Source organism: Poecile atricapillus, chromosome 6 (assembly GCF_030490865.1).
Source record: "Poecile atricapillus isolate bPoeAtr1 chromosome 6, bPoeAtr1.hap1, whole genome shotgun sequence".
In the NCBI taxonomy this organism is placed as follows: domain Eukaryota; kingdom Metazoa; phylum Chordata; class Aves; order Passeriformes; family Paridae; genus Poecile; species Poecile atricapillus.
In genome coordinates, this window is record NC_081254.1 from 33434949 (window position 1) to 33451751 (window position 16803).

The 16803-nt window shown below is 41.3% G+C and overlaps 1 protein-coding gene across 1 annotated transcript in view; it reads left to right on the top strand.

The window, feature by feature from the left end:
• Positions 1–4191, top strand: part of PLPP4 (phospholipid phosphatase 4) — a 48700-nt gene extending 44509 nt beyond the window's left edge. The window contains exons 7-8 of the mRNA XM_058841374.1: positions 1213–1401; positions 2717–4191. Of these exons, the coding sequence (XP_058697357.1) occupies positions 1213–1401; positions 2717–2727 (200 nt within the window). The 3' untranslated portion in view covers positions 2728–4191. The remainder of the gene's footprint in view (positions 1–1212; positions 1402–2716) is intronic.
• Positions 4192–16803: the final 12612 nt, after the last annotated feature.

The window sequence follows — 16803 nt, forward strand, 5'->3', positions numbered from 1 at the left end:
AAAGATTCAATATGTCCTTTTGTGTGGAGGAAGAGAACATAGGATTAGAAGGCATCTCCTGGGTCATTCCATGCAGTCCTGTTCCTCAAATGGGATTTACAGTCAAATTTCTTATATTTATTCATCTCAGTATTAAATTTTTCAGGTTTTCTTGCCCTAGCCATTCCTGATAAAAGGCATCTCACTCCTCTGGTGATTACAAACTATCTATTATGCATTAAAAATTGAACCACATGGTCTTTGTTCTAATAAAAATCACACTGACAAACCAGAGCATTTAATCTCTATTTAAAGACTTTAGACAAAAATAATTTGTATTGATTTACCCTTTTTTGCCAGTAAATCCAATGATTCACCACTTTTATTACACTTCGGGTTTTTTGAAATTGAAATAATGGAAACACAGGTATATACAGATGATGTGGTGCTGAATTGGTCTCGTTAAAATAAAATGCATTTTTAATTTATCAAAATATTTTAATAGCAGTGCTTTTTGCCTCACTTCATTATTCTGCATGTTATATCTGAGGCTTTCACAGAGGGTGTATTTTCATTTGAAATTTTTCTCTTGTTGATTATAAATGAAACACAAGATGAGGTATTTTATTAAGAGGCAGAACCAGAAAGAAAAGGAGTCCTCCACAGAAAATTTAAAATTGCCTGAGTGTGAGAGCTGCAAATATATCATCCAACAGCCTTATTTTATCTTACTTTATTTTCTGATAGGAGTTTGAGATAGTAAAAAAACATCAAAGAAAGATATTCAAAAGGTATTAAATCAGTTAACAGGCATGCTTAGCCTTTGACCCTTCAGATGCTTTTGGTAAGAATTCATCCAGCTTTAAATTGTGTGCTTTTGGAAGTGGGAGAAGATCCATGGGTTGCCTACCCACAAATGATCAGCTGTAATCTGGAACATCAGGAGTGTTTGATACCCCATGGAGGCTGTTTTATTCCCAGTGTTCATCTCCCAAAACAGCCAACCCTCTGCAATTCTGGGTGTTCAAAATATTGCACAATTCCCCAGGGACTGATTTAATGTGTCTGGTATGATTGTGGTATTTGGTTCCAAATTCTTTAGGAAAACTCAAAACTCACAGTTTTTGTGTTAAGCACTTTCACATCAACCAAATGTCTTTTATTTGCAATTGTCACTGCTGGCTGCTCTTTCCCTGGTAACGTGCTTCTGGTTTTGTTGCTTTTTTTCTCCAGATGCTTTCGTTGGAGGGATCATTGGCCTCATTTTTGCTTATATTTGCTACAGACAGCACTACCCTCCTTTGGGTAATACAGCCTGTCACAAATCTTACGTCAGCCTGCTGGATCAGAACTCAGTGAAGAAAGAAGAGAGACCTACAGCAGACAATGCCACTGGGCTGCCTCTGGAGGGAATAACTGAAGGTCCCGTATGACTTTGAGAAATGTGCAGAATGAACTTTTAGCCTTCTCACATTTCCTCCAAACTGGTCTCTTAACAGTGGTTCTTACTGTACATTTTTTCTTTTGTTTCTTTCCTTTTTCATAAAAGGAATTTAGATATTTTATTTTTAATGCCATAACATCATACTTTTAAAGTTAAATTTTCAGTTCATACTGACTTGCTGAATTACAGTCTACTGCAAACAGGTAGAGCTACTCAAGGGAAGGGGAAAAGAACATTATTAAAAACAATCTCATGTGGAGAATGCTTAAAGGAGTAATTCTGAGATGTGGCTGTGCATCTACTAGATCTGGAAAGAGATTTTCTGAAGTATTGAGTATCTTCTACAAAGTTCTGGTCATCTTCAGCACTCATTGATTTTGATGGGTGGCGAGTACACAGAGCACTTTTCATCAGGTGCTCAACGTCTGTAACTTGATAATTTAAGGGCATCATCCTTATGTTTATCTTGCTGCCTTCTGATGTTAACAAAAACCTCCACATGCTGGTGGGACTTTGTATTAATTGTCAAGTTTTGCCAAGGTCATTCTGAGCTACTAATGGCTAAGAAGGTGAAAGGAGAGGATGGTGAAGTGCTTGTAAGAGCCAAGCCTTGTGCATTAGTAGTTCCACAGGATGACTCTCAAGTTCAAGAAATTCCATGCTGTTAAAATTACCAACTAAGAACAACACACAGGATGGATTAGAAACTTGGTATTGCATCATCAGCAATTTTTGAGAACTCTTGGAGTATTTACCGTCAAAGCAAATCCAAAGGAAAGAACACCCTTTGCATTTAACAAGCTGAAGTCTTTCAAACAGACATTTAAAACCCCCTAAAACTGGGAGGATAAAGAAACACAGAGTTTTCTGTGGATCTCGGTGTGCCATGTTCATTCTTGTGTGGTGACTCACTGCAGCATTGGTGATCTAAGGAAATGCAAAGATTCTAATTTGTGACTTTGAGCGCACAACCACGAGTGCTTGTGGTGGTTTCCAGCACTGTAAAATATCCAGAGGAAGGCTGGAGACGCCTTTCCACTAATCCCATCCCACATTTTCAGCTCACCATGCTCTTGGACATGGTGCTTGCCAAGGTTGGGACCTGAATTGGAGCTCACCTGAATCAAACTGCTGTTGGTATGGAGAAGGTTGACAAGTGTGTGACCTAAGTTAATTTATTATCGGTAGGATTCTGTTAGTTACGTATGCACTATGCAGTATACATCACATTCCTGTGAGATGATGTACCTTTGGATGGCAGAATGTCAGATTCCAGGTTTTTTTTCTCCTTAGGTATCCTGTGAAAAATGCAGGCAAAATATTCCAGACCACACCCTGGCAGTTGAACATTTCTTGGAGCAATCAAGACAATGTTGATCAACGACCACAATTACGGTGCTTCAGACTGGAGGAGACTGCTGCCATTATTATTGTAATTATAATTTCTGTGTTCCTGTTGGAATATGCATCGGCCTTGTAGACATTTTGTGATTCAAACAGCTCAATGTCTTTATGTAAGGCTTGTCATATACTTTCCTCAAAGCTAAGCTTTGTAGAGGTTTTTTTTTTTTGGAGAAGAGCTGCTTCTTGATTGGCAACACTTGAATTTTTACAAAAAGCAAGTAAATTAGGGTCCCATTAAAAATAAACCTAATAACTGTGTACAAGAGGATGCAACCTTGCTGTGTATAAACTTATATGATATTTGGAAATGACTATAAATAGGAAGTGACACTAAGGAACAGAAAGTAACAGGAGTGAACACGGGAGGTTCTGTAGAAACCAGGTTTTGCAAAGCTGCTACAGCTTAACTGTGTCAGAGGGAGGATGTTTCACTTACAGAATTCTGAGCTCTACAACAGAGACAGTCAAACTTACCTGTGGTTTTCCTGGTGGATATACAGTAATTCACAATACCAGCATCAGCAAAGCAAAATTATTTGGCATTTGCACTGGATTTGACAGAACATTCCTCTGGTGTGGTTGAGATCTTATTCTAGAAATCCACAGAGTTCAATGGAGGTTTAACATTCCTAGAAAGTTTTTAAACCATCCTACAGAATTCTGGAACAAATATAGTTTTCTATTAGTTCATGTGGGAGGATTAGGGAGAGCCCCAGAGTCAGGGTAAGGCTTAGCCATTAGCTCTTTCTTTCAGCAGGAACCCTAGTCTTCCAGGTTATATGCAAATGTTAAAAAAAAAAAAAAAATAAAAAATATCTTCAATCAAAATTAGAAGTTTAATACTGATGCATAGAGCATTTTGCATGTTTTTATATAGATCTGGCTTATTCTCAAAATGGAGTGGGGCCTTCTAACTGTGCTGTACACATTCTCAGTATTTTAATGGCTTTTGATACAAATGAGCTGTCTTTGGGATGAGGAAAAGCTCAGACAGCCCTCAAGTGAGTAGTGGCTGTTAAAGGATTGGAACATGAAGTGTAATACAGCATAAAAACTGAAATTGGGAGAGTAATTGGTGACCTCAGAAAAGCAGGAAAGAACAACACATTTTAATGGGAATAATTAAATCGAGAGTCGTAAAGCAGACAACGTAAAAGGTTTGATTAAAATGTAATTAAAATTATGAAAGGCTTAATGGAATGAAACTCGTGGAGGGATCTGTAGGTGCCACAATCACCAGTGCAAAGTCAGCGTAGGGAAGGCATTTTTGTGGATCAATGTATTTTAATCTCATGCTTTCTCAATGTGAAGGAAATGTAATGTTGTAATGCACCAATAAAACAACACATGAATGTGGGTTTGTACATCTGCGTGTTATCATTTTTTTGGGAAGAAAATAATTTAGTAAGTTATTTTCGTTAATAAACCATGTAGAGCATCACACACACAAAAAAGCCCTAAAGAAACAGTGCTACTCATAAACATTCATTACTGGTGCTATTAAAATGGAGCAGCCTCCCTCCTTTAACCAAAATAATGCTCTTCACCTTTCCTCCAGGCAGAGGTCCAGTATAAGTCTGCAAGGCTGAAATTCTGTAATTGTTACCCAGCTAAACAGAGCAGGTCCCTTTCCCTGGTCCCATTCCATAGCTCAAATAACAGTGTAAATGCCATATTTAATAACAAATGTGTTTGGGCTAGAACAGGAGAGCAATATCAAGTCAAACACAGCAGGGATATCCTGAAACCGTGAGGCTGGGAACCAGTAAAATGTAAAATGTCCCCACAGTGAATGCAAATCTCAGGCACTGGGTTAGGAGTATTTGTGCTGATTTGTTCAGATTTTATTGTTTTTTCTAATTTGGCCCTTTATTTTTTTCTCTGTGCAGAGGACAAATTATTTCTATTTGATGTGAGAAGAGAACCTAATTTTCCTTCTTTCTATCCATGGCAAAAAATATTTTGCTGTCAACTGGGTGGGGGAAAAAAACCCACCAAACCTATGAAAAAGCCATATTTTTGTTCTGTGGTACTAAAATTCCAATGACTTTGGGACAACTTCTCTGGAACACTGAGCACATCACATCCTGTAGGTGGAACAAAGCCTTCACATGGGTTTTGCTCATAATCTTCAATTTTTAAATTTGTCTGAAAGCTGCTAAGCTGGACCATGTTGTTGGACAGTTAGGAGTAGCACCCACAGGCATTATCTGAAATCAGATTTCTTATTACTCTTACCCATCTTTACAAGAAATACAGTCTCACCTGCTATCTCAGAGTACACTCCAGACTCATCTGATAAACAGAGTGCCTACATTTCTGTCCTAAGAGGCTCAAACTAAATTAGAAGTTTTCACTAGGATGCACCCAGTTTAATTCAGTTTATTATACAGAGAACTCCTGTTCTACAGGTCTGCAAATTACTCCCTGCTCAGGAACTTGCTCTGAACAGAGAAAAAATATTATCATTTTGCCATTAGATTAAAATTTGCTCAACATGTATAAAATTAAAATGACAAGACTGGGTGGGTAACTCATGATGCACTGAATTAACTGAGATTCTTTTTGCAGATGCTACAGGATTTTTGCTTAAACTTGCAGAAAGAACAGCAACAAAAAAAAAATAATAAATCAGCATTCAGACTGGTCCTAACTTTGGACTGTGATCCCAGAAAACTGTAATAAAAACACCTGAGCTGCAACAGATGTATGCTGAAGCTACAGAAGTGAAGATCTGCTCGTTATTATTTTCTGAAAGAAAACTTTGCAAAGGGAAAAGCAAGAGGCGTTTGGGATAACCCACATTACACAGTCTGAGCAGCAAGGTAGGAATGGGGCGTGAAATAGAAAATCCTCACTCAGTACTTGGTAAAAATAAGAGACTGATGCATTCAGCCAGTTCAGGAGGACTGCAGAAAGTCAAGCATGAAACATGATTGAAGCAGCTCCATAAACCTTAAACCTTTGGACTGAGTATCTTTGCTTGTTTGCCAAAAAAGCTCTTAATTTCCCTGGCAGATCTGCAGCAGCCATTCTGTCAAGCAACCAGATTTTAACGTGGTCTGAAACAAGTTAATTTCTAGGAGTAGATGGGGCTGAGCACAAGGACGCTCTGGTTTTTATTCCAGTGATTATCTATGGCTTTTATTCGGCCTCTTGTTCATGGATGTAATTGTGCATTTTAATTCCAATCCACACCACTGTGTTCTCTGAGCTCCTCTGAGTCCCTGGTTCTTTCCATCTGCCTCTCTCAAGGTGATGAGAGGGGAAGAGAATTGATGGTGACATGCACACACCTCCTTCTGGATGGTGGCTGTCTTTCCTCCTTTTCATCTTAGACTTTCCAAGTTTAACGAATGCATTTATATATTTATATACTCACCCACAACACGGAGTGCAGCTCTAAAAAGGACCAGATGTCACTGCAGAATTGCCCACCTGAGTCCAGACAGGCTCCAGCAGGAGGGCTCAGGTTGCCATTGTCCAATACACACAACTTCTCACTTTTTTAAGCCAAAGGGAGTTTTAAAGAATTTTAAGGCTTTTAGAATTCTTAAGTGTTGCAGTGAGAAAGGGTAGCCAGTAAAGGGAAGTTTCCAAATGCACTTTCACTGTCAAATTCAAGTGAATTCTGCCCCTGATTCACAGCTGGAGCAAAAGCAGATTTCTGTTCTTCCCATTTCTCAGGTTTTAGGCTGAGCAAACTCACACCTGATGTGGGAGATGCTGAGAGGGGCTGGTGAGTGCCCTGTCACACACCTGGCTTGGAGACAACAACTCAAAACATTCTAGTTGTCATCACTCTCAAAGTGACCTGACATCATTCAGATTAAGAGAGAGGAGCTGCTAATTAAGAGCCAAGCCCATCACATGATTGTTGGAAGAGATCTAAGAGATCTGAGCCAGGGAAAGTTTGATTTATTCCAAAGGCCTTGCCCAGTGACCCTCGCTGGACACACAGTGTAGTTGGCTCTGAAGGCTCCCAAGAGTCAGATTATTGGCAAAAATCTCCTTGAGCTTTTTATTAATTTTTTTTATACGTGTCAGGGTTAGTAGGATAAAGAAGCCCCCACTCTGTTGAGAGTGATATTTACAAATCATTTATTGCTACTTAGCAGACTGTTGAAAAATACCTCCTTTAGCAGGCAAGCTAAATTCACAATTCTGTTGTATTAGTCTGTATTCTATTCACATCAGCCCTTATCAGCATTAGAGAGCATTTGTGTATACAAAAACCCATTTAATCTTCATTCTCAGTCCTGCAGATTGAAAGCACAATGAAAGTTTCAGATGTGGTTCCTGCTGAAACCAATATAACACTGTAAAAAAGGAAGGGGAAAAGAACATTACAGCAATGTCACTCTAATCTAAGAGGTGCAAACTTGTCTAGGGAGTGAATGTGATGGAATTCATATCTGCAGCATTGTTCAACAAAGATAGAGCAACTTAAACATCCTCTGTATCACTGAGCAGGGCTGGCTTCTTCAAACAAATCATTGCACCGAGTAAAAGGACAGAGATCATATTCCTGAGGCTTGTTTGGGAAACAGGAATTCCATTTCATAAAGGTTGAGAAATATTTTTAATTTCATGTGTTAACAAAACTCATAATTTTAAGAATATGCTAATGGAATAAAACATAGTTTCTTGTTACATCTCAGTATATAAAGACTTTTGCCAGCCTATGGGAGAATGATTTCCACCCTTGCTCTGTTGAAGCTTCCAACATTCTCATGTCAAGAAATGCCCAGAGTAACAGGGTTATCCTTGAGTGGGTGAATTGTTCCTTCCTAATTTGCTTCTTTCCTAATTCCATTCTGGTCTGAATAACCTCCCTTGGAGTTTCAGTACAACACCTCTGCTTCTGTGAATTGTCCTGATGGGAAACAGCTTCATTTTAATCTTTGACCAGTTTATTTTCAGCATCAGCTGGAGTCTCCTCTTTTTAAATACTGAAAGAAAACCCCTGTGCTACTGACCCCAAAAGGGGTGAGCACAGCTGATCCAAGTATTCAGTTCAGGCTAATGGGGGAAGAAGGATTCTCACATAAAAACCCAGCTTCTGCAGCATTATTTTGAGTGGGAGCTGGCAGGGGAGGCACAGAGAGCTGCTGGATACTGCAGGAAGAGGTGCCACAGGAATTCATTAACAGTAAGTTGATTCACATTTTCCATGAGGTGACAAAAGCAGCCTCTGATGTATTTGGGATTTCCCAAAGTAAATGGAAAGAAATCAGCTGTGAGTGTGTTCCAGCTGGGAATTTGTGAAGTTTAAGCACTGCATGGTTTAATGTGGAGAAGCTGTGGAGCAGCTTATGTGCTGTGGATAAAGGCAGAAGCAGAGACATTGACCTTGTTTCTGTATGGCCCTTGCTTTGTCAGAGGTTTCTGCAGCAGAGGGAAGCAGAATTATCACCTTGGAAACTTTTTCAGCTTTTTCTTTTTTCTTCTAACCAGTGTCTGTGTTCTCCTATCTGCCATTAAAAGAGGCTAGCTTTTAACTCGGGGTGGACTAGCTTATAACCAATCAATATTATTAATCTCTTCCATCCTTACTTTTATTGGGTAGTTATACTGAAGAAGCCAACTGAACATGTATTTATTTAATATTTATAGTATTTAATACCTACATTTCTCAGGAATTATAGAGAATGGTTATGCAAGTAAATACATGTTTTTCCATAATGCTGTCCTTGCAGAAATAAAGAGGAAAAGTTACACTATTTTTTCTGCCATCTTTCTGTAAAATTACAGTGGTGAGAGCATGGTTAATGAGTTTAATGGCACTGGTAATGGCTATGCAATTAGAAGCATTTATAAAGCAGGAAATTCAGCTATGAAGAAAGGTGCTTACAAGGTAAATCATAGCAGGAGTGCCTTGTTAGGTCGTGATAATGTGCTAAATAGCCATAGTCAGTGCAATAATTAATATTACTGTTCAGAATTTTGTGTGATCTGCAACCCCCTCCAAAGCTGGGGGAGTCAATCCTACCTGAGGGGCTGTGAGTTTGTTTTCCTCTGCTCTGTCTTTGCTGATCTTCACCCAGGTACATCAGCATCGTGAAGAATTTGTTTAAACACCAGAACTAACAGGTGCAATAGGATCTAAAACCATCCCGTGACATGAATTTCAATGGCTCTGCTGAGAGACAGTGGGACAAAAATACATCTTGTTGTCAGCTGGAGTAGAAGCTTTGCTGCCACTTCCCTGTCCTGGTGAATTTTCACTTGGTTTCAAAAGAAGACAAGAGATGTAATTGACTCCCTGGGTTTGTTAAAGGAATAAAGGTTAGGTTCAAAGGGGGCAGCTAATCACACAACGTTAAGGGAAGTAGAGAGACATTCACAGACACTTTTCTTTTCTATCCCTGCCCTCAGTGTAGCATCACAACTCGTATTTTCTGGTCCAGTGATGTGCTTTCAGGAAACACACAGTATTTTCTTCAGGCTAAATTGTGTGTTTATGTTTTGGGTCCTTTCTAAACCCTTGCATTAGTGCCCCCAGCAACTTTTGTGAGCTAGGGCTATGACACAGGAAAAAAGTCTAGAAGCTGAGCTTTTAGGTGTGAGCCTTTTCTTAAATGATCTCTCAGTATCTGTAGGGTGCAGCGACTGCTCTTTGTTATTAAACAGTGATTCCCCCAAGGTGATTATTTGAGAAAGTGAGATTCTCCTGCAAAGCTCTCACTGTTTCAGTTAAATGATGGGTTTTTTTTGCTTTCAGCAGTGCAGGGCACAGAGCTGAGCAGTTCAGGCTCTATCCAGAGAGGCTGGAACTGGCTCATGTGAGTGGGGTCTGAGCCAGGTTTCTATCAACATCAGGCCCTTAAATGAGTTTTAGGGGCTTTGGGCTCCTTTATGGCCAACAGACAACTCTGTACTTAGACTACTCTAGAGGAAGATTAAAACCTACAGCTGCAAGTGAAGCCCTGATTAGGACAAATGCAGATATCTGCCTACAAACCTGACAATGGAAAGTTTATATTAAAATTAATGTGGTGATTAGGATAAAGAGCATTCTTTGATCACAGCTGAAATCAGTGGAGGCCAAGATGAGAGATCCTGGCATTAATACTGTGCATTATTTTCTGTGAATTTGTCTGTGGGAAGGTGAGCTGGCAGGCATGACAGAGCTCCTAAAACCATCATCATAAACTCAAAATAGTTCTTTATGTGAGATAAACTAGCCTGAACTCCAAAAGTGGGTCAGTCAAATTGTTCCATTTCAACAAATCTTAATGTCAATTATTCAAACTGGTACTCAAGGTCTAATATAGGCTTTCACTCCTTTCTGCTACCCAGTAAATACAGGTGGGGGATGGATGTTCATCTGGGTTGAACATGGCTTGAATCACCTTTATAACCTGTGTTTTCTGATATTTATTGATTCCTAATACCATCCAAAGTACATGAAAAGGCTTGAGGGGTGAAAATAGCTCTCATCTTTCCTTTCACTCTTCTGGCATTAAACCTCAACAGGCAGGAGCTGGTTTTTGGTTTGTTCTTTACTCAATTATTTGTTTAAAGGAGTCCAGTGAAAGTGCCTTCCTCCTTCACGTGGTGTATTCTAAGGAAAGTATTTGAGTCATGCTGGGTGCGTGGTAGTATTTCACACAATGTTTGCATGAATATCATCAGCTTAGAGAGAATTTATTTGCACTGAGCATTACAGAACTATACCTGGGATACTCTCTGGACATTCAGGGAAGTATCCCCCATCCCATGGGAAAGCCTCTGTTATTTCCTTCCATGCAGCAGTGCTTAGAGATCTACTCTACCTTGACACAAGCAGGAAGGACTGTGCTGATGTTTTCCCTCCCTCTGGCCTTGATCTGAACTCATTCATTAATTTAAATCGCTTCTGGAAGAACACCTTTAATTTTTCCAGCTTCATTCCTCCTAGCAGAAAAACATCTCTAAACTATTTTATTGATGTGTTTGGGAGCTTCTCCTCTGTGTATGCTCTAGGACAAGAACATCTGGAAAGCTGCAGACAATGACACTAATAAATTATCCTGCAAACTTTTTCCATCCCTCAAACCATGCAGACTGAATTTGGGTTGCTCATTTGCAAATGGATCTGTCTCTCCCTGGCAGGATGGATGTCCTGTAATGACTCCTTGGCTCCAAGCTCCAGGCCATTTAGAATATGGTTAAGTTGGCTTCTTTTTGTCTCTCTAGATGTTGGCCAAAATTACAATCTGAGCAATGTGTAAAGTACAATATTGTTATACAATGTGACTGCAGCAAGAAATCTGACCCTGAACCTGTAAAATACCTGGCAAAGCCTGAAATGAAGAGAAAATAAAATACCTGGAACTGAGGCAGTGCAGAATGGAACTACCTGTCTGAGTACTTCTGCACTAGGAAAGAGACATCTCTAATTCATTTTTTTCTTGTATGTTAAATTTCATAGAACCAAGCATGTTCCATTTCTCCAGTCAGCCCTAGCAGGTGCCATCGGTATTTCTCACATGACCATCAGAACAGAGTGTTTCAAAGGGAATATTACTTCATAAAAACAAAATCAATTGCTCAAAGACTGACATTTTCATGACTGCACATTTTGTAGCCTGCTTATGTAAGTCCTACTCAGAGAAAGCCTGAATGGTGCTATGAAAATAGATCATTCCTGTGACTCTGGAGAGGGAAGGGAAAAGCAAAGACCCTGAGGAACACAGAGCTGAGGAGCAGCACTGGACCCCCCTGGGGCAGACTGAGCACAGATATCCTGTGCTCGAGAGGATTCTGCCTCCTGGGTAGCAAAAGCACCAGATGGGTTTTGGCAGGAGCTGTAAATTTTGGCTTCTGTACCTCTGGAGTTTTTACCAACAGTTAATGTACAATCAGCTTTTATTTCCTCTACATTAATTTGTCCTGAATCATCCAGCACAGATTATATACTGAAAATGAAGTTCCCAGAGTGACAAGTCTGGAAACACCCAAGAGAGAATATGCATCAGTTACTTGGAAAGGTGGCTAAGTAGCCTGCATTAATATTTACTGATGAATTTTAATGACCAGTGGCAGAGCAATCACTGTAATAGGGCAGCTCTTGCATCCCAGAGCAGCTTAAGCAGCATCTCAGCTCAGTTATTGCTGGCAGGAAAATCTTTCAAAAATCTTTCCTGCCAGAGATAGCACATGTTTGGCGCACCACACATTGACACCTCCCTCAGTGCTGGGAGAGAGAGAGAGACTTACCTGGCCACAGGCTTAAAAAAAAAGAATAAAATTTTTTAAAAGCTGTTTGGGGTTAAATATTAACTCTGAATATTTAACCATGAATCTTTAACACTTAATATGTAGCACCTGGCTGAAGGTCCTACCATTTGATATTACACTGAAGCATCTCTAAAGTAAAATCAAACTTGGACCAAGAATTCCTGGTAGAAGGTCTGATCCAAATAATTAAACAGGAAATAAGGTGAAAATAAGTATTCCTATTTTCTCATTGTTAATTATTATTGCAAGTAATGTCATCACTGTTTGAAGACATCAGGTCTGTGTTTCTTTCTAAAATATATGCTCTAATTAAATCTCAAGTTGATGGGAAATCAGACTAGAGCATAATTATCATATTTTTTCATGTCAAAAATACATTACTCTGGATAGGTTGATAATTAAACTGTCAACTAGGAGACAATCTTTGGCTTTAGGATTTGGACTCTGGATTTTTCACCCCACAGATTTTTTTATGACTGAAAAATACACATTAATTTTCTAAATATCAATTACAAAAGCTATTGGGAAGAATTCTTATTGTATTTTTTCCTACCTATTTTTATCTGCTAGGAGGGGGTGGTTTTTTGCAGGTCTTTTACATAATAATTCATCATTATTAACCTGGTAATGTACATAAGAAAACAGGTATGTATCTTATGTAGTAATTTAATCAGAAAAAAAAGTGGCTTTTGGCTCTGGATTCATGAGTTACCAAGGAAGATCTGCACAATGCACTGAAAAATTAACATTCTAAGTTAACTTTTTCCCATAACATCTGTGAGCCCATCTCCAAATTGGGGAGCAAAACTGAGTTAAATTACTAAATTTATATTAAATACATTTGATACTAATAAAAATACTGCATCATTACGGTTCTTACCACAATTTTCTGATTAAACAACACCTATAAATTCTTAAACACCCCAAAAATAGGAAATTGTGCCTTTTTTTTTTTTTTTTTGGTAAGGATGAATCCTGAGCCCCTGCCAGAGTCATTATTCCTGCTCTGTTCCGGTAGCTCAGCATGCTCTGGGGAAGGATCCGTCTCTCACAGGGACAGTGGTTATCAGCATTTCCTGTGCTGCTGGGGATGTTTGTGCAGGAGGTTTCTCTTTGCCTTTTAGAGGAGCTTTTAATGCACACACACACACCAGCTGCCTAAAGCCTTGCATATTCTGCCATGTATTTATACTCATACTTTCAGTCATGTTTGTGCCTGGGGTTGATGGAGAATTAAGCAAAACCTCCACATAAATAGAAGATGAGGGCTAGCAGTGATGGACATGGATGGATTTAGGTTTAGAGCTTCAGCCTTGCACAGGTGATACCCTATACAGCATTATTCTGAGTTCTTTTCCTTGTGGGAGGATGCTGTTACCAAAATAACTGGTCTTATCTTGGTAAATAATGAAAAAGAATTAAAAACCAGCTTAAACTATACTTGGGAAACCTGGAGGAAGGTTTCTTTAGCAGAGGTACAGGTCAGCTGTGTTTTACAGGGTAAGAAACTACATTTTCAACATGGGATGTGTCTTCATCCCATCACTCTGTGGCAATGAAGACATCCTAAACATTTGTGTGTCTCTTAAGCTGATTAGCAGGCACTCTGAGCAATGTGCATGTTGCCAGTGATTGCTGTTCCTCAGCTTGAATTCCTGCAGGACATGCCAACCATCCTTCACCAGACTCAGGGCTCAATCCTTTCAGGAGGTGCAGTCCTTTATCTTCTTCAGGCAAAACGCATCAATAGCCTTCATAAAACCCAGCATTCACGAAGTACGGAAAGCTGGTGCCTGCAAATCCTTGCTAATATCACTTGTTTGAGTGTTCTGTATCAGCAGCACTGCAGCTGGGTGATAAACTCCGTTTGCTTTGGCTGTGACACCTGCACTGTAGCTGTCCCTGCTTCTTGAAGCTTGTGTCTCTCAGATCTTGCTGGAAAACCCAATTTAGCATCTTCTGTGGCCTCCCTGGGGACTGCAGGTGACCTCAGCTAATACCCTGTACGTGTGTCAGGAGAAGCAACTTCATGTAGGTGTCAGGCAAGTTTGAATAAGTTTTCCTGCTGCCACTTAGGAGCACAGCTGCCTGATTTTGAAGTGTCCTGTGTCAGTTCTGTGTTGAGAAGGTTTGGACTGGATAATGGGAGGAATTGTTCCTGTGAGGGTGGGCAGGCCCTGGCACAGGGTGCCCAGAGCAGCTGGGGCTGCCCCTGGATCCCTGGCAGTGCCCAAGGCTGGGCTGGATCGGGCTTGGAGCATCCTGGGGCAGTTTGAGGTGTCCCTGCCATGACAGGGGTGGCACTGGGTGGGCTTTAAGGTCCCTCCCAACCTAAACCATTGTGTGACTCTGTCAGCCCTCAGTGCTCCCAGCACCAGCTGTGTCAGAGCCCTCCTAGCCCAGGCTCAGCCTGGAACTTGGTGCTGCTGCCTCGGCTCCTGCAGGGCTCGGCTGGGCCAGTTTAGCTCAGCTTGTCCGGGCCGGCTCGGCTCAGCTCACTCAGGCCAGAGGCCGGCTCGGCTCAGCTCAGCCAGGCCAGAAGCTGGCTCAGGCCAGAGGCCGGCTCGGCTCGCTCAGGCCAGAGTCCGGCTCAGCCAGGCTAGCTCAGCCAGGCCAGAGTCCGGCTCAGCCAGGCTAGCTCAGCCAGGCCAGAGTCCGGCTCAGCCAGGCTAGCTCAGCCAGGCCAGAGTCCGGCTCAGCCAGGCTAGCTCAGCTCAGCCAGGCCAGAGTCCGGCTCAGCCAGGCCAGCTCAGCTCAGCCAGGCCAGAGGCCGGCTCAGCCAGGCCGGCTCCGTTGCTGGGCCCATGAGGAGTGCCAGGATGGGTGAGCGGTGCCAGCCGTGTGTCTGTGCGTGTGTCTGTGTGTGTGCTGTGCCCCTGGGGCAGCCAGGAGAGCTCCTCACACACACACCGGGCTCCTCACACACACACCGGGCTCCTCACACACACACCGGGCTCCTCACACACACACCGGACTCATTGCTGGGCCCTGGGGCTGCTGCCAGCTCTGCTGGGGGCTGTGGCCCTGCCTTAAGAGCAATTTGACAACTGGCAAGAGAATTTTCTGTGGCTACTGAAGTGTCACAGCTCAGGCATTTTCTAAAGCTGCTCTTCCCAACTTTACATTATTGGAGTCCTGGTCTCCTGCCTGTTCTTATACCACTTGCCATGTTGCTTTCTGGGGTGTCTGGGGCACCAAGCATACCTCAAAATAGCTACTATGAATTTGATTTAATTGTCTTTAGGGGTACTATCCATAACCCCAGTGGTGTGCAACTTTTAGACATTTTCATTCCCTCTCAGAATTTTTGCCTTTGGAGGCAGCAGAATGTGTTCCTCCGTTCCTGACAAACAGATCCAGCTGGGTGTGGATTAGGTTCTTTTTCTTTATGAGCAGGTGAATTAAGGTGTGCAGGGACCGCAGAAATCCCTTCAGCTCTAATCTCTGCCTGCTCTCAGATTCCATCCTTACTCTCTGCATGGGAAGTTTTATTCCCCTGCTTTTCTAATGAACTGTAAGGGTTCTAATGAACCCTTTCCCTCCCCCTGGCAGCCACCATATTTCACAAAACCTCAATAAGCATTTATTTCCCAAGTTTCAGCAAGAGCTCGCTCTCAGTGCTCCGGCTGTTCGCTTTCTATTGCCTGAGGCATCTCTACCACCCTGGCACATTCCCCAGCATCCAAACCATCACACAGACAGGCCACTGCTCTTGAACTCATAATCACTTGCAGGAATGTTTGCTGCTTTTCATCAAATATGTCATATTTGTTGCAGGACAGTCTCTCTGTTTTATTGGTTTCCTCAGAAATAAGTGCTTGCAACCCCAGTCTAGCTCTCTACTGCTTTACACTAAAGCAGATGCTTTTTGCCTTGAAGCTTTCCAAAACCTGGTGGAAGAAGGCAGTGTTGTCATTAACCCCTTTGGTAGCTGCAGTTTTCCTGTTGGGGGTTTGTGCTTTGCCTGAATATCTTATCAATTTCTTGGATTTCTGCCCTGAGAGTGCTGCCAGTTGCAGCCTTTGTTTGTTCATTTTCCCTTCTGCTGTATTAGTGAAGTTTCCATTAGGTGTTCAGCTTAGACCTCCTCCCTGAGTAATTTCAATTTTCTCATTGTATTTCTCATCCTTGGTCTGTGAAGTCTGTGTCCCTTTTGCCTTGCAGGTGCTGATCGCTTTCTTAGGGGCTAATTCTGGACCAGCTGCATTTCTGTGATGTGATGATGGTGAGAAACTTTTTTCTCACCATAGTAAGGTCCCAGAAAGGACTTGCTTAACCAATGTTGTGAGATTTTTTTTTTCCATTCACTTTGATTGGTGAAATGGAAGAAAACATCGCATCCTCTTTTCTCCCATTCTTCCAAGGCTATAACTACCATTCTGCTACTTCTACAGTTTTCTACTCACAGTGTTTTTGTTAATGAGATTTGATTCTCCTAGCTGTTAATTGGGACCCACCAAAGGACACTGAAAGAGGTTTTCCATGCTAAAATCCTGAATTCCAGCTGAGGGGTTGGGATAAGGTGAATAAGGTGCTTTGAAAAAATCACTTGCCATTTCTAACTCCATTGCTTATCTGGCTCTTCAGAGGGAGTAGGATTTTTACCCTGAGGATTGTCTGACATCTCATTACAAGAGAAAGACAAAGAGTTAGATGGATCCCTACAAAACAATTCTAGCATGGTCTTCTTAGCTCTGGGAACCCTATTGTAGCAAAAGATAAATTAATACTTACTTAGCCCCTATTTCCTC